The sequence below is a fragment of the Onychostoma macrolepis genome, chromosome 05 (genome assembly GCF_012432095.1).
Source record: "Onychostoma macrolepis isolate SWU-2019 chromosome 05, ASM1243209v1, whole genome shotgun sequence".
Lineage (NCBI taxonomy): Eukaryota > Metazoa > Chordata > Actinopteri > Cypriniformes > Cyprinidae > Onychostoma > Onychostoma macrolepis.
The window spans coordinates 45,248,008-45,274,328 of record NC_081159.1 but is presented as its reverse complement, the minus strand read 5'-3'; the positions used below and the strand labels follow the sequence as shown (position 1 = coordinate 45,274,328).

At 38.2% G+C, this 26,321-nt stretch overlaps 1 protein-coding gene across 4 annotated transcripts in view; it reads left to right on the top strand.

Moving 5' to 3' along the window:
* dcc (DCC netrin 1 receptor) overlaps nucleotides 1–26,321 on the top strand; it is a 235,065-nt gene that overhangs the window by 187,422 nt on the left and 21,322 nt on the right. For 3 of the 4 annotated variants that reach the window (XM_058774658.1, XM_058774656.1, XM_058774659.1), the window contains exons 19-25: nucleotides 775–882; nucleotides 1,687–1,881; nucleotides 8,128–8,160; nucleotides 13,859–13,924; nucleotides 14,923–15,085; nucleotides 18,833–19,056; nucleotides 19,143–19,259. In XM_058774658.1, the coding sequence (XP_058630641.1) occupies nucleotides 775–882; nucleotides 1,687–1,881; nucleotides 8,128–8,160; nucleotides 13,859–13,924; nucleotides 14,923–15,085; nucleotides 18,833–19,056; nucleotides 19,143–19,259 (906 nt within the window). The remainder of the gene's footprint in view (nucleotides 1–774; nucleotides 883–1,686; nucleotides 1,882–8,127; nucleotides 8,161–13,858; nucleotides 13,925–14,922; nucleotides 15,086–18,832; nucleotides 19,057–19,142; nucleotides 19,260–26,321) is intronic. The other variant, XM_058774657.1, reaches the window with a different exon arrangement.

Here is a 26,321-nt window from a genome sequence, read left to right as displayed (position 1 = left end):
CACCGGGCCAAGAAATATAGAGCTGAGTATCATCAGCATAACAGTGAAAGCTAACACCATGTCTCCTGATAATATCTCCCAAGGGTAACATATAAAGCGTGAAAAGTAACGGCCCTAGTACTGAGCCTTGAGGTACTCCATACTGCACTTGTGATCGATATGATACCTCTTCATTCACTGCTACGAACTGATGGCGGTCAGATAAGTACGATTTGAACCATGCTAAGGCACTTCCACTAATGCCAACAAAGTTTTCTAGTCTATTCAAAAGAATGTTGTGGTCGATAGTGTCGAACGCAGCGCTAAGATCCAGTAGAACTAATAAAGAGATACAACCACGATCAGATGATAGAAGCAGGTCATTTGTAACTCTGATGAGAGCAGTCTCAGTACTATGATACGATCTAAATCCTGACTGGAATTCCTCACAGATATAATTTTTCTCTAGGAAGGAATATAATTGTGAGGATACTACCTTTTCTAGTATCTTTGACAGAAAAGGGAGATTTGAGATCGGTCTGTAATATACATTATATGTAATAGTAGTCACATATATCACTGTCTAAACTAACTGTTGTGAAGACATGAAACATTACGATCATTGGAGGCCTCGGGTTAATGAAGCTGTTTAATTAGTTTCTGTGTAGTGCTGGAATTAAAGAACTGCTCGTCATCTCTGAGCGCCGGATAGTAAAGTCACAGGTATTAAATATGAAAGTCTCAATCTGACATGAGCAGAATACAGCACAAATGCTCTCTCTTTCCATTGGTCAGCCCCGAGTTCCGCCCCAAAGGACCTGACTGTGATTGGCCGAGAGGGACGTCCACGAGCCATTCTGATTAGCTGGCAGCCGCCGCTGGAGGCCAATGGACGAATCACAGGTGATGCTCAAACACACATTACACGACAGGATAATAATTATTAGAGGCTGTTTTGCATGTCCATCCAAATAATAATAATCAATGAATAATAATATGATCAGGACACAAGTAATCCCATGCGGCAAAAATACAGATTTATTTCTTAAGATTGGTTTTGTGGTCCAGTGTGTCAATAAGAAAACACACACACACACACACACATATATATATATATATATATATATATATTTTTTTTTTTTTTTTTTTTTTTTTTTTGGTAAATATTCAAGAAATATATTGGTATAAAATATATTTCTGTAAATGTATTTTATTAAATTTTGCCTATTTATTTAGTTATTTTTTTATTCATCTTATAAGGGATATAAAAGAGTCTTGATGCTGTGATATCGGACTTGTAATTGAAGCGATTAAAACACACTCATGCTGCTCCGATGGCTCACACACAGATGTTTCATGTGTCTCAGCACAAACGCGATGCTTCATTTGACCTTCGTGTGTGTGTGTGTGTGTGCGTGTGTGTGTGTGTGTGTGTGTGCGTGTGTGAGAGAGAGAGAGAGTCCCTGCAGAGACACTGTATTGAGTTTGATAAGAAGCAGGAAAAATTTAACCTAACCTAACACACACACACACACAGTCCCATTAAGAGGCTGCTGAGGGTCTGTCTGGCATTTGAAAGCTCTCTTGTGTCTTTATCTCGGCCTCATTTCCCTCGCGTCACACTCACATTCTCACTCAGCAGAGACTCGACCTTTGACCTCAGAGTCAGGGCTGCACAAACCCGTTTAACCCTGCTCGTCTGTGTAGGTTATATCCTGTACTACACGCTGGACAAGAACATGCCCATCGACGACTGGGTGATGGAGCCCATCGGCGGAGACCGGCTCACGCACCAGGTCATGGACCTCAACCTGGACACTGTCTACTACTTCCGCATCCAGGCTAAGAACGCCAAAGGAGTGGGGCCACTGTCAGAGCCCGTGCTGTACAGGACGGCCAAAGGTGAGCGGCTGCGTCTCAAATCATCATCTGTGCTTCATTAACACATGCTAGTAAACACTCAGCCGTTTCACTCGGATTTTGCCAAAGAAACAATCTGATTTTCTAATAATCATAAAAAATACTCCTGCAGAAAGAGAGTCCATTTTTAAAATAAATATGACAATTTTATGCAATATTTAATTACCATGATTATTATTATTATTATTTCCTCATGAACTAAAACTATTAAAACATTTTTGGTAAATAAAGCTAAAATGAAATAAAATATAAATATGAGATGAAAAACTTAATTCAAATAAATTAGCAGTTGTAGTGCTAAAATTATAACTGTAAATTAATAAAAACTAAAACTGAAATAAAAACATTAAAGCTACATAATTTTACAACATTTAAAAAGAACAAAAGAACAAAAACTAATAAAATTACTAATTCACATAGCAAAATTACTACAAAATATACTAAAATTTAAATGAAAACTAAGAACTAATTAAAAACAAAATATAACTACTGTAATAGAAAAAATATAAATATTGGCAACCTGGGCAACTTACAGAAATAAATTTAAGTTGCAGCACAAAAAAAATAACAACTGGAAAATAATACAAACTAAAATTGAACTGAAACCACAATTAAAACTGAAATAAATACAAACCTAAATTAAATTATTTTAAAATAACAAGAACTGATAAAAATGACCAAATCACATAGCGAAATTACAAAAATAAATAAATAAAAATAAATTGAAATGTGAAAATATACAAAAATAAAAACTCATTCAAAATGAAATATAACTGTTACATAAAAAATAATAATTAGAAATGTTTCCTTGGAAACAAAAGGGAATACACTTAATTTGAAGCATTAAAATTATTAACCAGACATTAATACAAACTAAAATTGAAATTAAAACTGAAATAAAAACAAATAAATACAAAATAGCAATATTTAAAACAAACAAAAACTAATAAAATATGACATAAGCACATAGCAAAATTACTAAAAAAATTTGCTAAAATAAAAAAAAATTAAAATAAAAGCTAATTCAAAATAAAATATAAAATAAGTTGGAAAACTCCAACTAAAAGAAAATTAGAAATGTTGCCTTGGCGAATAACATAAATAAATTTAAATTGAAGCACAGCTTGTTTTGTTTATGACGTTTCATAAAATCTTTGAGTGGGTTCATTAGTAACTCTTCATGGCAGCATGAGGCGTTTGGTGTTAATTATGATGCGTTGGTTTGTGTGAAGGGTCACAGACTCGTCGTGAATCTTCATCATTACAGCTGTTTGAGGCTCTCGTGATTCAGACACTCACACATGTTCACTATCACACTCAACAGCTGCTGCTGTGACCTTTGACCTGCAGGAACAAGATGTGCACACACTCACACTCACACATACACACACATACACTCACACACACAAATACACACATATGTAAATATAAATAGACAAAAATAGAAAAAACAAATTGAAAAAATTTAATAAATTGTATGTACAGTTGTGTTGTAGATGATAGAATAGGAATAGAATAGAGTGAGATCCAGGGATGTACTAGGATGTAGGTGGTAACAAATAAATAGAAGGTTATTGCACATTGGGGGGAACATTTAACTGTTCATAAGTTGGATTGCCTGGGGGAAGAAACTGTTCTTGCGTCTGGCTGTCCTGGTATTTTGGGCTCTGTAGCGCCGGCCAGATGGCAAAAGTTCAAAAAGGGGATGGCTTGGATGTGAGGGATCCAGAGTGATTTTCTGAGCCCTTTTCCTCACTCTGGATGTATACAGTTCTTGAAGGGTGGGCAGGGGGGCACTGATAATCCGTTCAGCAGTCTGAACCGTTCTCTGTAGTCTTCTGATGTCTGATTTTGTAGATGAACCAAACCAGACAGTTATCGATGTGCACAGAACAGACTCGATGACGGCTGAGTAGAATTTCAGCAGCTCCTGTGGCAGGTTGAATTTCCTCAGCCGGCGAAGGAAGTACAACCTTTGTTGGGCCTTTTTTGCAATGGAGTCGATGTGAGTATCCCACTTCAGATCCTGAGAGATGGTGGTTCCCAGGAATCTGAATGTCTCCACTGCAGTCACAGTGCTGTTCATGATGGTGAGTGGGGGGAGAGCAGGGGGGTTTCTCCTGAAGTCCACGATCATCTCCACTGTTTTGAGTGTGTTTAGCTCCAGGTTGTTGTGACTGCACCAGATAGCCAGCTGCTCAACCTCCTGTCTGTAAGCAGACTCATCACCGTCCTGTATGAGACCGATGAATGTAGTGTCGTCTGCAAACTTCAGGAGCTTGACAGAGGGGTCTTTAGAGGTGCAGTCGTTGGTGTAGAGGGAGAAGAGCAGTGGGGAGAGAACACATCCCTGAGGAGCACCAGTGTTGGTGGAGCGGCTGTTTGACGTGGATTTCCCCATTCTCACTAGCTGCTGCCTATCTGTCAGGAAGCTGGTGATCCACTGACAGATAGAGCTAGGGACAGAAAGCTGGGTTAGTTTGGGCTGCAGGAGTGATGGGATGATGGGGTTGAAGGCCGAACTGAAGTCCACAAACAGGGTCCTCACATAAGTCCCTGATTTGTCCAGATGCTGCAGGATGAAATGCAGTCCCATGTTGACTGCATCATCCACGGGCCTGTTTGCGCTGTAAGCAAACTGGAGGTGGTCCAATAAGGGTCCAGTGATGTCCTTCAGATAAGCCAGAAACAGTTTTTCAAATGATTTCATGAGGACAGACGTTAGAGACACAGGCCTGTAGTCATTTAGTCTTGTAATTTTGGGTTTCTTTGGAACAGGGATCTGTTGAAGATCTGTGTGAAGATGGGGGCCAGCTGATCAGCACAGGTTTTCAGACAGACTGGTGTCACACCATCTGGGCCTGGTGCCTTTCTTTTTTTTTTTTGTTCTTTCTGAAGACCTGACGCACATCATCTTCACTGATCTGAAGTGCAGGGGAGGGTTGCTGGAGGTATTATCGGTTGTGTAGAGAGATGGTCAGAGCGGGTGTGGGGGGTTTCAAATCTACAATAAAAATCATTCAGATCTTCAGCAAGTTGTTGATTCGCCTCAGTGCTGGGAGATGGTGTCTTGTAGTTGGTGATAGCTTTCAGACCTTTCCACACTGAAGCTGGGTCATTGGAAGTGAACTGATCTTCCAACTTTTTAGCGTAGGTCCTCTTAGCTGCTCTAATCTCCTTATTCAGTGTGTTCCTGGCCTGATTGTACAAGACCCTGTCTCCATTTTTGTAGGCAGCCTTACGTAGATGTCTGTGTTTTGCTGTAAACCATGGCTTATCATTGTTGAATGCTAAATAAGTCCTGGTAGTGATGCATGTATCCACTTCTGAAACTGGCCAAACCGGTTCACAAACAGATCAAGGTATGGCCAGACAATGCCACCTCAGCACTGCAGGACTGCTTCCAGGACACAGACTGGAACATGTTTAAAGAGGCGGCCACCTACAACAACCACACAGACCTGCAGGAGTACACTGAAACTGTGACTGCTTACATCCAAAAGTGCACTGATGATGTGACAGTCACCAAGACCATCACCACACGCGCCAACCAGAAGCCATGGATGACAGCAGAGGTTCGTGGGCTGCTAAAGACCAGAGATGAAGCATTCAGATCAGGAGATAAAGCAGCCCTCAAAACAGCAAGAGCCAATCTGTCCCGCAGCATCAAAAATGCAAAACGGTCATATGCTCAAAAAATCAACAATCACTTCACAGACAGCAGTGACACACGGAGCCTGTGGCAAGCTATTCAGACCATCACAGACTACAAGTCCCCGCCACAGGCCTGTGATGACGACACATCCCTCCCAGATACACTCAACCACTTTTACTCACGGTTTGAAATGCAGAATGACACACCTGCACAAAACTGCCCACACCTCCCAACGACCAGGCGCTCTGTCTGTCTCCAGCCGACGAAGGAAGTCCCTATCTAGGATCAACCCACGCAAGGCTGCGGGTCCCGACAACATACCTGGCCGTGTACTGAAAGACTGTGCTGCACAGCTGACAGATGTCCTAACAGATATCTTCAACACCTCGCTGAGCCAGGCAGTCGTCCCCACATGTCTCAAATCCACAACAATCATACCTGGTACCAAAGAAATCACCTGTGTCCTTTCTAAATGACTACCGTCCCATAGCACTGACTCCAATCATAATGAAGTGCTTTGAGAGGTTAGTCATGCACAACATCAAAACCAGCCTCCCCAACACACTCGATCCGCTCCAGTTTGCATACCGTCCGAACCGCCCACGGACGATGCAATTTCCTCCACTCTCCACCTGGCTCTTACCCACCTAGAAAATAAAGACTCTACGTTAGAATGCTGTTCATTGACTTCAGCTCAGCATTCAACACAATAATCCCACAACAGCTCATAAATAAACTCAACCTGCTGGGCCTTAACAATTCCCTCTGCAATTGGATCCTGGACTTTCTAACCGGAAGACCTCAGTCAGTCCGTGTCGGCCACAACACCTCGAGCACTACCACACTGAACACAGGTGCCCCACAAGGCTGTGTACTCAGCCCGCTGCTCTTCACGCTGCTGACCCACGACTGCACTGCCAAGTCCAGCTCCAACCACATCATCAAGTTCGCTGATGACACAACAGTGGTAGGCCTCATCAGCAACAACGATGAAACGCACTACAGAGAGGAAGTGGCACAGCTGGCTGAATGGTGTGGCACTAACAACCTGTCCTCAATGTGAGTAAGACAAAGGAGGTTGTGATGGACTTCAGGAGAAACTCCGGTGATCACCCCCACTGACCATCGACAGCTCGCCTGTGGAGAGAGTCAGCAGCACTAAATTCCTGGGGGTGCACATCACAGAGGATCTCACCTGGTCCACCAACACCATGTCACTCTCCAAGAAGGCACAACAGCGCCTACACTTCCTCCGCCGGCTGAAAAGAGCAAGTCTCCTCCACCCATCCTCACCACTTTCTACAGGGGCACCATTGAGAGTGTGCTGACCAGCTGCATCACTGTCTGGTACGGAACTGTACTGCAGCAGACCGCAAGACCCTCCAGCGGACAGTGAACACCGCTGCAAGGATCATCGGTGCCCCTCTCCCTCCATCCTGGATATTTTCCTCACACGATGCTCCAGCAAAGCCAATAGTATCGTGAAGGACTCCACACCCCTCCCACAGTCTCTTCCAGCTCCTACCATCAGGAAGACGGTGCGGAGCATCAGAGCCCGCTCTGCCAGACTGCTCAACAGCTTTTTCCCCAGGCTGTGAGAGCCCTGAACTCAAATCACCCGCCTCTCTGAACCCCCATACAAACCCCTACCTCCTGTAACATGTAACGTGCAATTCAAGTGTGCTACACACAGGTGAGTGGGCCTGTACAAACCACCTGTAGTAGCACACTCTCCTCCTCTATGCGCACTAGTCACTTTTCACACACACTGCTGTGTGTACACAAATCCCACAAAAGAACTCCGTAATATATGTATGTTTACATGCTCATGCACTACAAATCATCCTGCACTGTTCCCCAGCCAGCTGCTTGAACTCAATGTTTCTCCTTGCACATGTACAGTACTTATCTGAAGCATTCGTATAGTTTGTATAGTTTGTATTTTTTAGTTTGTATAGGTACTTTTTTATAGATAGTATATTTATATGTATAGTCAAAATCTATCAGTAGGATAGTTGTGTATAGGTTTATATTGTCTTACTCCATTGTTGTATGCCTGTATTTATGTAGCACCGTGGTCCTGTGAGGCACGACATTTCGTTCCACTGTATGCCCCCGCATGTAGCGGAATGACAATAAAGCTCAACTTGACTTGACTCATAGAAACTGATATAAGATATTATAGACTCTGTGAGCTCATCCAGATCATTGTCAGCAGCTTCAAAAACACTCCCATCAGTGAGGTCGAAACAGGCTTTTAAATCCTGGTCTGCTTCATTAGTCCATCTTTTTACAGTTTTTAATACAGGTTTAGCTGATTTCAGTTTCTGCCTGTAGGTTGGTATGAGATCAGCCAAACAGTGATCAGAGAGCCCCAAAGCTGCCCGTGGGACAGAGTGATATGCATGAAATATGTCATTTTATTGCTCTGTATCATTCAGGCTGTTCATTTACATGCATAATTGTGTTTAGACGTTTTACACACATTCTTTGAATTTTATTGGTTAATAATCACTAGTACTTTACTAAGGGTATCATAAAGATGCATCTCTCTCTCTTTTTCTTTCTTATAGTTGAGCATCCGGATAAGATGGCCAATGATCAAGGTAAGCAGATGATCACGTGATGAGTTAATTTGCTCCTCATTTGTTCATTTGTTTCTCGTGATATGAAAATCTTTAAATGCAGAAATGATACAGATGAATTATGTCGAGTGGCGACAAATATATAGAGTACCCAAGTATGAATTTCTTTTTATTTAAAGAATAATTAACAAAAAAATGAACATGTGCTGAAAATGTGTTCACGTTTAGGCCGTCCAAGATCAGGATGAGTTTGTTTCTTCATCAGGTTTGGAGAAATGTGTCGCTGCATCACTGTCTCAGCAATGGATGCTCTGCAGTGAATGGGTGCCGTCAGAATGAGAGTCCAAACAGCTGATAAAAACATCACAATAATCCACAAGTAATCCACACCACTCCAGTCCATCAGTTAACATCTTGAGAAGACAAAAGCTGAAACAAATCCATTATTAAGACGTTTTTAACTAAAATACGAGTCCTGTTACGAGAGCTGTTTTGGACTGTTTTGGCTTGTAAACACTGCTTGATCTGTGCAGATTTCTCTCCTGATTCAGACCAGAACACTTTTTCACTGGAGGAAGCGTTATTATGGATTATGGACTCGTATTTGAGTTAAAGTGCCCCTATTATACCTTTTCGAATATTAACTTTCATGCAGTGTGTCATGTAGCTGTATGTGAACATAAACTATCTGCAAAGTTGTGAAGCCGACAGTGCACGATAAATAAAGTTATTGTCTATCAAAATAAAGAGTTGACTCGCAATCGCCTAAACGACACTTACCACTGAGAAACGTCCTGCTTGCGAATCAGTCTCTTGTTGATCAGCCACTTCAACCGTTTCATCATCAGACTCCGGCTCCGATTGTAAGGTACAATCGATACCATCTTTTCTAATATTGACAAGTCTCCAGGGCTGTCGTTCTGTCAGTCCGTTATGGCAATGGACGTTTCGTTTCTGACACGCGCTGTACTCGATAGACTAATCACAAAGGACTGCGCCATCTGACCAATCACAGCAGTGAGGGCTCATGGAAAGGAGGGGTTTAGAGAGACTGATTCTTTGAACTGCTTCACACGAGTCGTTTACGAATCATTTAGAAATTAGGTCAAATAAAATATATTTTTTGAGAAAACTAAAGTGTTTTTTGACCTTGCATGCATGTAAACCTGTTTTAGGAGACTCATAAAACAATATTAGCAACCTTAAAAATGGCATAATAGGGGCAATTTAAAAACCTCTTAATGCTGGATTTGTCTCAGCTTTTGTCTTCTCCAGATGTTAACTGATGGACTGGAGTGCTGTGGATTATTGTGATGTTTTTATCAGCTGTTTGGACTCTCGTTCTGACGGCACCCATTCACTGCAGAGCATCCATTGCTGAGACACTGATGCAGAGACACACTTCTACAAATCTGATGAAGAAACAAACCTGTCTGTCTGTGTCTCTGTGTGTGTGTGTGAGTCTGTGTGTGTGTGAGCGAGTCCACGATACTAGGATGACAGAATTAAGAAATTGCACACATAATATTGAATTGAGTTTTAATATTTGATTAGCTAACCAAATGCAAAGCTTCCACACAGAAAAAAACAATTAATCTTAAAAAATAAAGCATATGCATAAACCCAAATAGGAAATAAAACAGTTATCGAATAAGCATGTGTCCTATTCTGTCCTAAACTCCTGAAACATTGGTGTCTCATTTTAGAGCAGTCAATGCAATTTATGAAAGAAGTCAATTAAATCTGTATGGGGGTGTGAAAATATTCAGATGTAACCCCCTTTGTAATCAATAACATTTTCAGAAGTAACTGGAATTTAATTACACATTATTTTCTCAGTAACTGTAACTAATTATAATTACATTTATTTTGTAATTAAATTATGTAATTCCGTTACATGTAACTAGTTACTCCCCAACACTATGTGTGTGTGTGTGTGTGTGTGTGTGTGTGTGTGTGTGAGTGTGTATGTTTTAAAGTGAAAGAGCATGAATAATTGCTTTCTCACCAAACTCCCAGCTCTAATCTCCATCTCTCGTCTTCCTTTAAACAAATTCCACTCTACGAATTGTCTTCAGAGCGTCTGGTCTCTCGTCCGCTGCTGATAATTCTCCGTCTGAATGGACTGAATTGTAAAGGGGTTTGTTAAGAGTCTTTGAGTGCTGTGTTGTGTTAGTAATAGTGTGCTGATAACTGCTGTGAGGAGAGACAGACGGAGGGACGCGTGTTGCTGTCAGCACCATCTTTAATGAGAGTTCCTTCCTTTGATTCCCGGCGTTAATTAAGACGCGCAGCAGCAGGAATGAACTCCTCAGATGCTTTTAATTGACATCCAGAAAGAAACGTTCAGAAAAAGACAGAAATGTGTCAGCAAACACAATATATGTGAATAAACAGTATTTTATTTGACTATTAGCTTAACTTTCTCAATCTGTCGGTGTGATTGACTGCATTTGTCCAGTTGGCTTATGTATGGTTTCTGAGAACACAGATGGAATACAGTCATAAAAATGGAATTTGCATTATAATGCAGAATGTCAAAAAAAAAACAAAAAAAAAAATGGAAACTATTATTAGATTCATACAAAAACTCAAAGGTTTTTACGACAACATGTCAATATAAAAGTCTGGGACAAACATGAAATTAGGACAGAAATACCTTACAATTACAGTAGAATGTTCTTCACAAAGAAATAATAGCGACACAATAATAATAATAATAATAATAATAAAATAACTTTATTTTTAAGGAATATTACACAAATTATTTGCCAGAATAATAAAAAGAACTGTTAAATTTTCATTTAATTAAATTTAAAAGATTAATTATTCAATTGTTAATGTTTTATGCCTTTATTTGATTCCCACCATTTTTGATAATAAATTTGCATTAAATGAATGAATGAGGACTTTAAATCATAAATCAAGAAAAAACAAAACAAAACAGACAGCACTAACTATCTGGGAAAAATAAAATAAATAAATAAATAAATAACATTTAATAAAATAAAACATTTAATCAAAAAAGTAATAAATTATTAAATTGTTCAAGAAGAATGAATTCAGTCAATTTAACTCTGAACTGTTAGAACAGAATCCAGAAAACACTGAATTTCAGAAAATTCAGAATTTGAGGAAAATATAAAACCGATTTCATAGGACTTTATTTATTTATTATTTTTATTCATTTATTTTACTAAACTTGTAATTAATTGTTGTTAAATTGTTTCATGATTTCAGTATAGATGTACTTTTTGATTAATAAAATAGGACTCTATTTGGAATAAATTGTTGTTAAATAGTTTGCTTTGTGATTTCAAATAATTAGACATGCTTTTTGATCAAATTAAACAAAATCCAGAAAAAATAAAAAGCAGAAATTTAAACAGAAAAGAGAACTGAATTTGAAAAAATAAAAGAGATGTCATATAGCTCTACTCATGTTTCTACACAGAACGAAGGCAGGAATCTCGTCTGATCTTCTCGTGTTCAGCAGGAAACACTGGTGTTCATGAGCTCCAGACAGGAGGAGCAGAGTTTGTGATGTTCATCGCATCAGATCTTTGACAGACAGTCAGAGTTTAGTCTGAGAGAATAGAAACAGAAGACAACATTTCACTTGGGCCTGAAACGAAACTGGAGTTATTTTTATCTGAACAGTGCAGTGAGCTTTACTGTTTCTCCTCAACACACACAGTCAATTAAGGCAAATGAAGGAGTGTGTGTGTGTGTGTGTGTGTTCCTGCGCTCATAAATCACAGTGAACTTCATCAGAGCCGTGAGAGTGATGTTTGGCAGGTTCCTTGGGTCCTGCTCCACTTACCAAACACACACACTGGAGTCTGAAGATCATCAGCACTGAAAACAAACTCCAAACGCTCCAGACTCTCCTCTAGAGCCTCATCCTTGGTTTATTACACTGAGACCCGGCTCACCTTCACTGGGAATGACTGGAGCTCTTCAACACACACTAGAAACCTTCCCGAGATTGTCCTCACGTATTTGGGGACCTCATTATTCCTGAAGAGTTTGGTGAAATTATAGAGAAGACGAACCTGCAGAATCACTTTCAGGCCAAGCAGAGATCAACTTCACTGCGAAAAATCATGCTTTTCCTCAGTATTTCTGTCTGCTTTTCCAGTATAAATATCTAAACATCTTAACTTGATGACTTTATGCTTAAAACAAGAGAAAAAATGTATACCAATGGAGTGTGAAAAATAATCTTGTTTTCCCTTTATATTAAATAGGTTTTTCTGACTCCACTGACAGATAATTGTTTTTGCTTTAAGTGTAAACATAAGTGATGCATTTTCAGAAAACAAGACTTATTGTAAGCTGGGGGGTTTTGCAATCCTTAAAAAAAGTCTTAATTCATGTTTTCACAAATTAGACTCTAAACAGGTCTTAAGTTGATTTTTCTGAGGTCAGTGACAGATATTTGTTCTTGATTTAATCAAAATTTTAATTAATTTTGATCAGTTTCTCAGACAACAAGACTTTTTATTTTGTCATTTTGCTTCTCAGGTAAAACCATATTGACGTATTGTATTCCATTCAATTAAATCTGCCTTCATCAAACGTGCAGAAACCTGGTTTAGTCATTTTACATCTCATGCAAACATCCTTAAATCAAGATACATTTATTTGAAAAGCAAAATAACATCAGATATTTGTTCTTGTTTTCAAAACGTATCAAAATTAAGTGACTACACTTAAAACAAGAAAAGGAAAAAAATATATATATATCTGACCTCACTTTTAAATATTTTAATACTTTTCTCAGAAAATAAGTCTTAATATCTTAATATCATTTTGTGTCCCCAGTAAATGTATTTTGATTTAAGAATCTTTAAACATTTGTGTTGGAAAATGACAAAAGCACTGAGGAAGAGCATCACTTTTTACAATGTTGCAAATGTAACTGTAGTTTTACCATGTTTAAGAGGCATTTGAAATGAGAATTTGGTTGAAGTGATAGATAGATAGAGCTGTGTGTCATCAGCATTAGCAGTGGTAGGAGAAGCCATGTGCCTGTGTGATGGGAGCCAGTGATGTAGTGTACACTGAAAAAAATGATTCATTAAATTTACTACTTTTTTTTTAAGGTAAGTGGTAGCAATCAATTTATTTTAGCTACATTTAAATAAACAAATTTAGTTGACTAGCTTTCAACATTTTTTTTTTAATGTAAATGTAGCTAAAATAATTTTTTTGCAACCACTTACCTTAAAAAAAATTTAGTATAATTTTTTTTCAGTGTATTTGGAGAAAAGGAGGAGTCCAAGAACTGATCCCTGAGGAACCCCAGTGACCAGTTGATGTGTTTTGGAGTAAATGTGGCTTTGTGTAGTAAATGCTGCTCCATCTGAAAACAGGTGATAGAGATTTACTACTAATCACAGAACTGGCTTTACTGACAAGATGCGCATGATCATCGCATTTGATTATTAGCACAGCCCTAGGTTTTAGTACCTTAAAGACACATATTAGTGCCTAAAGTACATACATATTAGTACATATAGTATACTGGTACAAATTGGTACCTTTCAAAAAGGTACCGCCCTAATAACAGCTTTAAAAGCACACTTTCTTTGTGTGTGTGTGTGTGTGTGTGTGTGTGTGTGTGTGCGTGCGTGCGTGCGTGCGTGCGTGTGTGTGTGTGTGTGTGCATGTGCATGTGCCACTCTGACCTCAGCGTTTCTCTCTCTGGTCTCAGGTCGTCATGGAGACAGCGGTTACTGGCCTTCTGACAATAACCCGATTGACATGAGCAGCCTGAATGGTGAGAATGATCTTATATGAGCAGAACATCACAGCTGTTACTGTAAGCACATGATATTAAACGGGTATGTGTGAATGTGTGTGACCAAGGCGGTGTAAAATATTAATTTGCGTATGCAATAAAGCGTAAAATAAACAGTAAAATAATTTCCCTTTTAACAGTCATAATCACAGTAAACTCGTTTGAATTCTAAAGCTCAGTCGCCTGTGGACTGATTATAGTTGCCAAGCAACATTATGATTAGAGATCATCTATTAACATGATCAATTCAGACATGTAGAAGTCAGCAGTTATCATCCTCTGGCACTCATGGCTTGTGTTCTAAAGGCACAGTTCACCCAAAAATGAAAATTCTGTCATCAGTTACTCACCTTTTCTCTGTTATTGCACCTAAAATGGGGAATAGCATTAGAACTGCTCAAACACTTTCTGATTTTAAAATTCAAGTTAAAAACTCATTGGTTTTCTTTGGCTTTTAATGTATTCAAGAGATTATTATAATCTCTTTTATTATTTGTCTTGTCTCGAATGTTGTTATACTTGTATCAATGTAAAGCACTTTGGTCAACTCTATGTTGTTTTAAATTGTGCTCTAGAAATATACTTGACGTGTCATTGAGTTTAATCTGTGGAACACAAAAGAGGAAATTTTGAAGAATATTTGTGACCAAAGAGATGACAGTAGCCATTGAGTTCCATAGTTCCATTTTTTCTTACTATGGAGGTCACAAATATTCTTCAAAATATCTTCTTTTGTGCTCAACAGAAGAAAGAACTCACACAGGTTTGGAAGAACATGAGGGAGAGTAAATGATGATGAAATTGAATCGTGCCTTTAAGTGACTGAACATGATGTGGGTGAAGCAGCACTGATTTTAATCTCAATTTTTCATTTATCTGAAGTGCTGATGAACACGGGACCAAACCGACACACACACACACACACTCGAGTGCTAATGTTGAGGTGTGCATTGCGAGCTCAGTGTTGTTGATTTCAGAGCCTCCGATTGGTCAGATGCGGCCGCCGCATGGCAGCGTGACGCCGCAGAAGAACAGCAACCTGCTGGTGATCATCGTTGTTTCTGTGGGAGCCGTGACTGTGGTGGTGGTGGTGATCGTCGCCCTGATCTGCACCCGCCGTTCATCCGCCCAGCAGAGGAAGTGAGTTTGTGGATATAATATAATATTATATAATATAATTAGGGCTGTCAGTTTTAACGCATTAACTTAATTACACTGCACTGGCCCTGCCCCCAGACCTGTACATAATCTTACATTTCATACAGTTGACTGTTGAAAAATATCCATAAATGCAGTTATGCCATAAAAATTTTAATCGACTGACAGCCCTAAATATAATATAATATAATATAACATAGTTGTATTACACATTTGTAAGTCACTTTAAATGATGTAAAAGTGTCTGCTAATGAATTTAAATTAATATATAATAGGGATGGAACAATTACCGGTTTTTGACGATAAATCATGATAAAATTATCCATGGTTAGTATTACCGTTTCATATTTTAATTATCATTAAAATTGCATCCTATTACTGTGATTTGAACAACTGAGGATAAATAAATACTGTCCACCATAAAGCAAAGTTTTAAATAACAATCTCAGGTGCGCACAGCAGCAGAGTAGTTTCGTTTTGTGTGAAAACATGGCAGAAAGCTGGGAAGTTTTAAAAGAGTGCTAAGGGAATTATACAAATGAATATACAAATGAATTATTTAGCCTATATGAATGTACCTCTGAAGGTTCTGGCTGTCTTCAGAAAAGATTCGATGGCATTTTGTTTTCATCTTCACTCCATGTTACGGGAAAGTTACGGGAAACAGCTTTAACTCTGCTGTTCCATCAGCGCCACCTGCTATCAGAGAGTGGATTTACAGAGACTTACATTCACATTCAGCCTGTGTGCAGTTTTTGCATGCCCTGCTGTGAATTTTGACCTGTTTATTTGGCTTATAAAACTATTTATTTGGATTCTACACTTTCAAAGAATTATTTATGGAGCAGATAAAATACATGTAATCATTTATTAATCACTTATCATTTTGACTTAACCCTTTTCTTTTATTTAAATGCTGAAATGTGAGGTTTGCCGTTTTATGAAACGTTTACAAAGCTTTATTTGAACATTCCGTACATGCAGTCGTGTTGTCATTTAAAATCTGGACATCTTTGGTAATGTTACAGTTTTAGTGTTTATGCTACAAAAAGTAATTTTATTTATTGTTTGTTGAATTTAAATACAAAACTTGCTAAAATGATCAGTTTTGAACCATTTTAACAATACCATGATAATGCTGATAACCGTGATAATTTAGGTCACTATAATCATGATAAGAAATTTTCATACCATTACGTCTCTAATATATAATATAATGTGTCAGTGTTTTGACTCTTTACCTGCCAGCATTTTTTTTTAAAAGTTGCCAGCCACCACCAGCTTTTTTGATCATTTTCACAAAACTTTCATGGCCCATACAATATGCCTCTGCTTAAAAAAATAAAATAAAATATTCTACACATTCAAAAGCTTCACAGTCATAAACCACTTCCTGACAGCATTTCATTCAGTAAGTTTTGATTCATGTGCTTTTTAATGTTTGACGTTATTTGTATCACGTTTATTTTATGCAACTGATTACATATACACAATCGCTTGTTTCTGCTTCTTCTTCGCCCTGGTTTGATCCGGAGATTCAGTACTCTATCAGAAGATTTGTAATAGCTCCTCCTACCGCATAACAGTGAAAACACAGAAAGCCTGAAAATTCCGTCAGTGGCGGGAAAAGAGTTAACAGGCATGAGGCACAACAATTCATATTTCTTCATTAAATAACTTATAAAGTAATTTGAAAACCTTATGTGAGACATAATTTCACAAACAGCATGAGTGAATCACCGCGCGTGCTCTCTTTCTCTCTCAAAATACGCATACGGCTTCAAATCAAATCGCGTCTGCACTATAAGCGAGCTGCACGCTGAACAGTTGACAGGAACTGCCACTTGCACAAGCGAGGCAGGGTCGCGTCGTCAATATAGCTTATAAATTGCATTTCTTTTTAATTCTTGCCAGTGTTTAAACCATTCAGCGCTCTCGCGCACACACATACACACACACAACGCCAGGTTCACACTCGGTGATCCTCTGAGAAAACTAATCCCGTCCAAATGCGAATGTCTGTGATTGCCGGTGATATTTGTTTTCACAACGCATTTCCTTGTGTGTTTTAGCCAACGTGAATTACCGTAGACACTCTTACCGCGCTCATGTTTGATATATTTGCAAAAAAACAATAACAATAATAAAACCAAGAGCCAGGTCATGTAAACTGTTAAGACAGGCTATTGTAATATTTGCGTCAGGTAAAATTATTCACGTTCATTTCTGCACTCAATTAAATAATGTTTTAATTACGTATAGGCCATGCAGCCTTCATGAAAATTACATAAAGGTTTACTACAAATAAATAACTAAAGTAACCACTAAAGTTGTGCTATGCTAGCCATATAGCTTCACCATGGTATTTGTAGTAAAACTGATTATAGGCTACTAATGGTAATCAATCCGAATGACTATACGCAATGCACGCATACAAAGCGCGTGATCTCTGAAACACCCAGATGTCCAAAACAGACCCTCCCACCTCTGTAATAAATACGGAGATGTTAGTCCCGTCCGAATTGGTACATGAAAATCACAGACATCAGGTGATAAGAATCGAAACTCAAACGTAGTTTAGAAAACTAGTCCCGTCCGAATAGGGCTTAAGAGGGGAATTCATTCTCAAAAATGAAATTCAGGCCCTGAATAAATGTCTAAAAATCCTGATTGGAGTATCACTATAAATAATTCTACATTGTAAAAAGAAGGCTTTAAAAAGATCGGTATCGGTGATCGGATCGGCAGATACAGCTTTCTGTGATCGGCAATCGGTGATCGGCCTCAAAAATCCTGATCGGAGCACCCCTAGTGATTAGTGACACACGTGTGACATCATCAGTGTCTCTAATGATGATATGAACCAGCTGAAGTGTGTTCTAGATAAGAGTGTGTAATGCTGCCTTCACATGCTATCGGAATTATCGTAAATACGAGTTTCCTAATCGTAAATTGGACGTGAACGGCCTCTCGAGTCATATTTACTACTGGGAAATTCTGAAATAATTTTGATACCCGAGTTGGGCGGGTCATAAACTTTAAACATGGTGGAGGGGACAACTATTGCTGTGGCCAATGCTGTTCTCACAACTACATCCCTCTGTCTTGTCGCTAAAATAGTGTATTTATAGGCTAGATATGAACGATCATTCGAAGCATATTGTATGTTTTATAAGCAGTGAAATAAGCATGTATCTGACCGAAATTCCAGAATTGTCAGCAAACTGCATGTATAGTGCGGTGAATGTTTATATGACTGTCAACCAGTGGGATGCTACATTTTATTCTTTCCAACGTTAAAGCACTTGAATACGACAAGCTCGTAATCACGACTTCATAAGTGGGAAATAGGACATTTCTGATAGCATGTGAAGGCAGCATAATAAGACTGTGTCTGTGTGGTGAGGTGCCACAAGTTCAGACCTCATTAGCACCTGACACACACACACACACACACACACACTTCAAAACAGTTCAGTCTGAGAGCAGCAGCCCTGCAGACAAAAAACATCATTATGTTTCCAAAATAAGAACTGTGATATTATTACTCTCTTAGTGTGTGTGTGTGTGTGTGTGTGTGTGTGTGAGAGAGAGAGAGAGAGAGATAGACAGAGAGAGAGAGAGATCACATGAGTCACACTGATATGGATCCATGTATATTTATTCACTTTATTTATATTGACAAAACATTAATATAATACAATATTATATAACTCTGTGTTCCTGTAGGAAACGTGCGACACACAGCGCTGGGAAGCGGAAGGGCAGCCAGAAAGACCTGCGACCTCCTGACCTCTGGATCCACCATGAGGAGATGGAGCTGAAGAACATGGAGAAGCCCTCGAGCTCTGCCCCCTCCGGCCGCGAGTCGCCAATCCAGAGCTGCCAGGAGATGGCACCGGTCAGCCACAGCCAATCAGAGAGCCAGATGGGCAGCAAGAGCAGCCACTCAGGTGAGACGTTCATCGATTCGACCGTGAGCGTATGTGTGTGTGTGTGTGTGTGTGTCAGCAGCTGAAGGTCATGTGATTCTCTTCAGGTGCAGACGGGGATGAGGCTTCCAGCAGCATTTCCACGTTAGAGCGATCGTTAGCCGCCCGCCGGGCCACGCGCACCAAGATGATGATTCCCATGGATTCTCAGCCCAGCAACACACGTGAGCCACTGCATTCAAATATTTACAACAAAAATCATAACTACAGTGATAACCATAGATATAAATATAACTGTAATTTCAACGAGTGTAATAAACGTAACTAGAACCATAACTATAACAATAGCGAGAAATATACCGATAACAATACATACAGTATCTCACAGAAGTGAGTACACCCCTTACATTTTTGTAAATATTTTATTATATTTTTTCATGTGACAACACTGAAGAAATGACACTTTGCTACAGTGTAAAGTAGTGAGTGTACAGCTTGTATAACAGTGTAAATTTGCTGTCCCCTCAAAATAACTCAACACACAGTCATTAATGTCTAAACCGCTGGCAATAAAAGTGAGTACACCCCTAAGTGAAAATGTCCAAATTGGGCCCAATTAGCCATTTTCTCTCCCCGGTGTCATGTGACTCGTTAGTGTTACAAGGTCTCAGGTGTGAATGGGGAGCAGGTGTGTTAAATTTGGTGTTATCGCTCTCACTCTCTCATACTGGTCACTGGAAGTTCAACATGGCTCCTCATGGCAAAGAACTCTCTGAGGATCAGAAAAAAGAATTGTTGCTCTACATAAAGATGGCGTAGGCTATAAGAAGATTGCCAAGACCCTGAAACTGAGCTGCAGCACGGTGGCCAAGACCATACAGCGGTTTAACAGGACAGGTTCCACTCAGAACAGGCCTCGCCATGGTCGACCAAAGAAGTTGAATGCACGTGCTCAGCATCATATCCAGAGGCTGTGTTTGGGAAATATCAGTGCTGCCAGCATTGCTGCAGAGGTGGAAGGGGTGGGGGGTCAGCCTGTCAGCGCTCAGACCATACGCCGCACTCTGCATCAAATTGGTCTGCATGGCTCGTCCCAGAAGGAAGCCTCTTCTAAAGATGATGCACAAGAAAGCCTGCGAACAGTTTTCTGAAGACAAGCAGACTAAGGACATGGATTACTGGAACCATGACCTGTGGTCTGATGAGACCAAGATAAACTTATTTGGTTCAGATGGTGTCAAGCGTGTGTGGCGGCACCCAGGTGAGGAGTACAAAGACAAGTGTGTCTTGCCTACAGTCAAGCATGGTGGTGGGAGTGTCATGGTCTGGGGCTGCATGAGTGCTGCCGGCACTGGGGAGCAACAGTTCATTGAGGGAACCATGAATGCCAACATGTACTGTGACATACTGAAGCAGAGTATGATCCCCTCCCTTCGGAGACTGGGCCGCAGGGCAGTATTCCAACATGATAACGACCCCAAACACACCTCCAAGTCGACCACTGCCTTGCTAAAGAAGCTGAGGGTAAAGGTGATGGACTGGCCAAGCATGTCTCCAGACCTAAACCCTATTGAGCATCTGTGGGGCATCCTCAAACGGAAGGTGGAGGAGCATAAGGTCTCTTAACATCCACCAGCTCCGTGATGTCGTCATGGAGGAGTGGAAGAGGACTCCAGTGGCAACCTGTGAAGCTCTGGTGAACTCCATGCCCAAGAGGGTTAAGGCAGTGCTGGAAAATAATGGTGGCCACACAAAATATTGACACCAATTTGGACATTTTCACTTAGGGGTGTACTCACTTTTGAGGCCAGCGGTTTAGACATTATTGGCTGCGTGTTGAGTTATTTTGAGGGGACAGCAAATTTACACTGTTATACAAGCTGTACACTCACTACTTTACATTGTAGCAAAGTGTAATTTCTTCAGTGTTGTCACATGAAAAGATATAATAAAATATTTACAAAAATTTGAGGGGTGTACTCACTTCTGTGAGATACTGTATAACTATAACAATATCAAATAACTATAACTTCAACGATAATGGTAACAACAACTATAACTATAGCGATAACAGTAATATTAACTGCAGCAATAACTATAAACGTAACTATAACAATAGATATATTTGCAACGATTGGTATCATGAAAATTGCTATACAAATAAACTTGAATTGAATTGAATATAACTATAATTGCAACAGTAGTGATAATGATAACTAGAACCATGACTGTAACCATAAGTTTAACAATAATGATAACTATAAAAATAACTGCAACGCTAATAATGACGATAAATATAACTATAACCATAACTTTAACAATAACGATAGCCATAATAATAACTATAACATTACTGATAATGATAACTATAACATTAACTGGTATAAAATTAATTTAAATATAACAATAACTTTAATAAGAGTGTTAACGATAACTATAACCATAACTAAAACAAAAACCATAACAATAGCAAGAACTATAACAATAACAATACCTATAACTATAAAGATAACTATAACAATAGATATAATTATAATTGCAACAGTAGTGATAACGATAACCAGAACCATGACTTTAACATCGTTTTTAATGATAATGATAGCTATAATAATAATTGCAAAGATAATGATGATGATAGCTATAACCATAACTTTAAGAATAACGATAGCCATAATGATAACTATGACAGTAACTGATATAAAATTAATGATAATGATAACTTTAAATATAACCATAACTTCAACAAGAACTATAATTTTAACAGTAACTATAGCAATAACAAAAACTAATGTTAACAATAACTGTAACGATACCTATAACTACAATGATAACTATAAAAGTAACTACAGCAATTACGATAACTATAACAATAGTAATGGCAATAATTAAAGTGGTAATCATAACTATAACCTTAACTATAACTAACTGCAGCAATAATAACAGTAACTATAATCTATAACTATAACAACAGCAATTGCTATAACTAAATATAACTATAATTATAAATATAACAATGAAATTACTTTATAACTATAACTTTAACAAATACGCTATAACAATTACAGTAACTACAGCAATAATGATAGCAATAACTATAACCATAATAACAATAACCATAACAATAATGATAACTGTTACCATATCTATAACAAAAACGATAACTATAATGATAACACTGACTATACCAATATCTATAATAGTAACAATTAGTTCTTATTCTAAGCATTCTGCAGGTTTTTGTTGTCTGTCGCTTTAATTAATGAAGTCAGGTGGATTCTCAATGTTTTTTTGTTATCGTTAAAAAAATGTTCTAATAGTGATTCCAGTTATATTGCTCCCCTGCGTCGTTATCATTATAGGTGTGATGCAGACTTTCTTGTTCTCTTTGAGTGATATTAAAACATTATTATATAGTTATATAGTTATCGTTGTTGCTGTGAACGGCCCTTCAGTGTGTTTTAGACCTGAGCTGCAGTCACCTTAGTGACAGACTGAGCTCCTCCATTATCATCACACGCTGACCTCATTCATGACTCTGAGCAGAGAGACGGATCCCAACAATAAGCCCTGAAATCACAGGCAGAAGATACTTTTCTGAAGCTGACTCCGCAGAAGTCACAGTGTGATTCACATATGGAGGGAATTGAGGAAGTAATGGGATTTCCAGCAGTTATTCAGTGCTGTGTGTGACCCTGATTTCCTAATCCAGTTTACCCAGTTCAGCCCAAACCAGCAGACAGACTAGCGCTTTCCCTCAGAAGCGAGCAAGGAGAAGCGAGTGAATGTGAATATGAGCTGGATGTCTTATTGAAGGGGTTTGTTTTGTGTGTTTTGGGTGAAGATCGTCACGGGCTTTGGTTCTTCATGTGACGTGACGTGCTCCTTGCAGACGTCTCGCTTGACTGCGTCTGATTCCCGCCGGGGTTTGAGCTGCGTCAGTCGCGTGAGCGTCTCTTCTCTGACCCCCTGTCGCGATTCCTCACCCCGCTGCATCCTGCCGTTTATTATGCACCTCCTTCCTGCTCCCAAACCACATGAAAGAAGCTTCATCTCCTCCTCTGGGAACAGAAAGCACAGATTAATGATTGGGAAAAGTGGCGATTGCTGGAAGGAAGTGGAGTTTTGAGAGGAAATAAGAGGGTGGGATACGAAAGTCACGAGTGAAAGAGTTCAGATAGAAGAATCTAATCACTGCATAATTAACGAAGTTACTCTAACGAGACCATCTGACGCATTTGATGAAGAGAAACTGTATGTAGATGCTCTCCACACAAACCATGATCAGTCTCTCATTTTATTTGGATCTGGATGAACTCAAAGGAAAATATCTGTAATGATAGCAATAACACTAACAATAGCTATAACTTTAATGATAACAATAGCAGTTACGATTACTATAACACGAGCTATAACAATAATGTTCATGATAACCATAACTGTAGCAATAAGTATAGCTATAAATACAATGATGACAATAACTACAATAGTAACTATAACTAACTTAACCATAATTTTAAAAATAACTATAGCTATAACTATAATGAAAACTTTAACAGTAACTATAGCAATTACGATTACTATAACGACAGCTATAACATTCATTTTAATGATAACTATAACTGTAACAATATCTATAGCTATAATTATAATGATAACTATAACTAAGATAATAGCTATAACTAACTTTAACCATAATTTTAACAATAACTATAGCTATAAATATAATTATATCATTACAATAACTATAGCAACTTTGATAACTATCTGTAATAACCATAATGATAACCATAAGTATAACCATAGCTACAACAATAAAAACAATTACCGTATTGACCCGAATATAAGACGATGTTTTTTTTCTTTAAAATACATCTGAAAAAACGCGGTCGTCTTATATTCGGGGTCTAGACTTTGACATGTCAGTAATACACCCGCAACAATAGGTGGCGCCAAAAACGCATAAAACGGGTGTGCCATGAAATATGTAATATGTCGTGACTGTCATGTTAGCCTGATGGGAACAAACTTCCTCTGTAAGTGGTTTTAAAACATAAGACAGTACCCAGATTTGAAGACTACAATAAGATTTCACTTCTACTGTTAATAAAATTGAAAATTGAGATGTTATAAATGCCTAAATGTTATATAATTCAAATGGGCTACCTGTTATTTCAATGGTATATCAAAAAGTGTATATTTTCAATGTCATTGTTGGTACATTTTACCAGTATTTACCATATTTTCAAAACAAAAATTAAAATAGGAAAAATATGCAATTTGAAAATAATTTAAGAAAAAAATGTTTTACAGAGAGAGAGAAAAAAAACAATATTTGGTTTTCAAAAAGACTTTTTCCAAAAGGTACATCTGGAAAAAGGGGGGTCGTCTTATAATCAGGGTCGTCTTATATTCGGGACAATACGGTACTATAACTGTAATTACTACTGTAACTATAAGAATAACCATAGATATATCTATAATGATGACTATAACTACAATAATAACAATAAGTAAATAATTTTACAAATAACGAGTACTATAGCTATGAATATAATAATAACTCAGCAGTATCTATAGCAATAGCATTTAACAATAACAGCTATAATGATAATAATAATAACCATAACTATGACAATACAAAACTATAATGATAATAACAATAACCTTAACTATAACGATAACAATAGCAATAAGTATGACAATAATAACAATGACCATAACTATAACAATAATGACAATAACAATAATCAAAACTGTAACAAAAAGCATAACTATAACAGTAACAGTGATTATATCAATAAATCAAGCATAGCGTTAGTTCTGGCAGGTAATGTTAGTCAAGCTTGCATCAGCTGACTCTCAGCCGATCCCCATCTACCTATAGGGATACAACACCTATCTAAGCATCCATATACAGTATAAGGACCCTCAGTTTATCAGCAGTTTTCGCATTGCTCTATAGCTAATTACCCTCCTCCATCCCCAGCTCCTCCTCTGTCAGTCAGGATCCAGCCTTCTGATTCTCCTTTGAATCAGACTAATTCTAAAATGTACAAAAATTACTGAACTTTAACGATATCTGCATACTTTCGTTGGTTCTGTTCTGTTTACCCTGGGGGGTTATCACTGCTCTCCCTGCTCTTATCTATGCTAGGCTGCATGGATGCGCAGGGAGTTCTTGCCCAAAACAGAACCATACCGCCAATCCAAACTGTATGCTAATTGTCAATCATCTTTGACGATAGTGGTCCTGACAGAAATATAACAATAACTGTGAGGATAACTCGATAACTATAACAATAGTTTTGTTAATTATCTTGATGGACTCAAAGCAAAAGATCAGATGATTCGATCACATTATGAACAAGTTCAAAACTAATATTAGAAAACAGACTCTTCATTCTGATTGGACACATTTTATGGCTTGATGCTTGCTGCCTTATATGGTCATTTTCTCATAAGCGCTGCTGGAGTTTAATCTCTCGTCCTGCAGAAGTGACTCTTCGCCGTTTGATTCCAGTCTCTCATCATCTGCGTCTCGCTCCAGCCCTTTACCTCCGTCTGCCCTCATGATTCCTCTCACTCCTGACCTCCTTCCTTTATCATCCAGATTGTTGACCCGTCGTGATGTCCGGCTGATTTTCATGCTGGCCTCTGATCTGCTTTCTGTCCTACTTTACCTTCTGTAGGACAGACAGTTGACTAGTTGTTGATTGTAAAATAATAGTCATACATGATAGAGCAAATTCAACAGCCTGAGGTGTGTGAAGTTAATTCAAGCAGATTGTGGTTAAGAGGATGAGATGAAACCAGATACAGGCTCAGGTGACAGCAGGTTAATGCTTAATCGGATGCATCTGTGACCAGACAGACATGTTAAAACAAAACACAGTCTCAAAATACTCATCTGTACATATTTGTAAATAAATCTTTAATTTTGTGTTCAAATTACATCCAAGAATAAATTAATCAGATTTACAGGTGTATATTTAGGGTGAATATTTATCTGTATGTGATTTTGCAGTGTTATTTAGTATCATTGATATGCTACTATAATTTTTATTAAAATGTTAAATTAGTGTTTGTTTTCCATATTATTTTGAAAGTTTTTTTTGTGTTTGTATATATATATATACATGTGTGTGTGTGTGTGTGTGTGTGTGTGTACAAACATACAAAAACACAACTACACACACATTTATTTATTTATTTATTCATGTTTTAGTTTATTTTTGTAATTGAACTTAAACTAAACAAAAATTAATAATGTTGTCTCAGCAACTAGC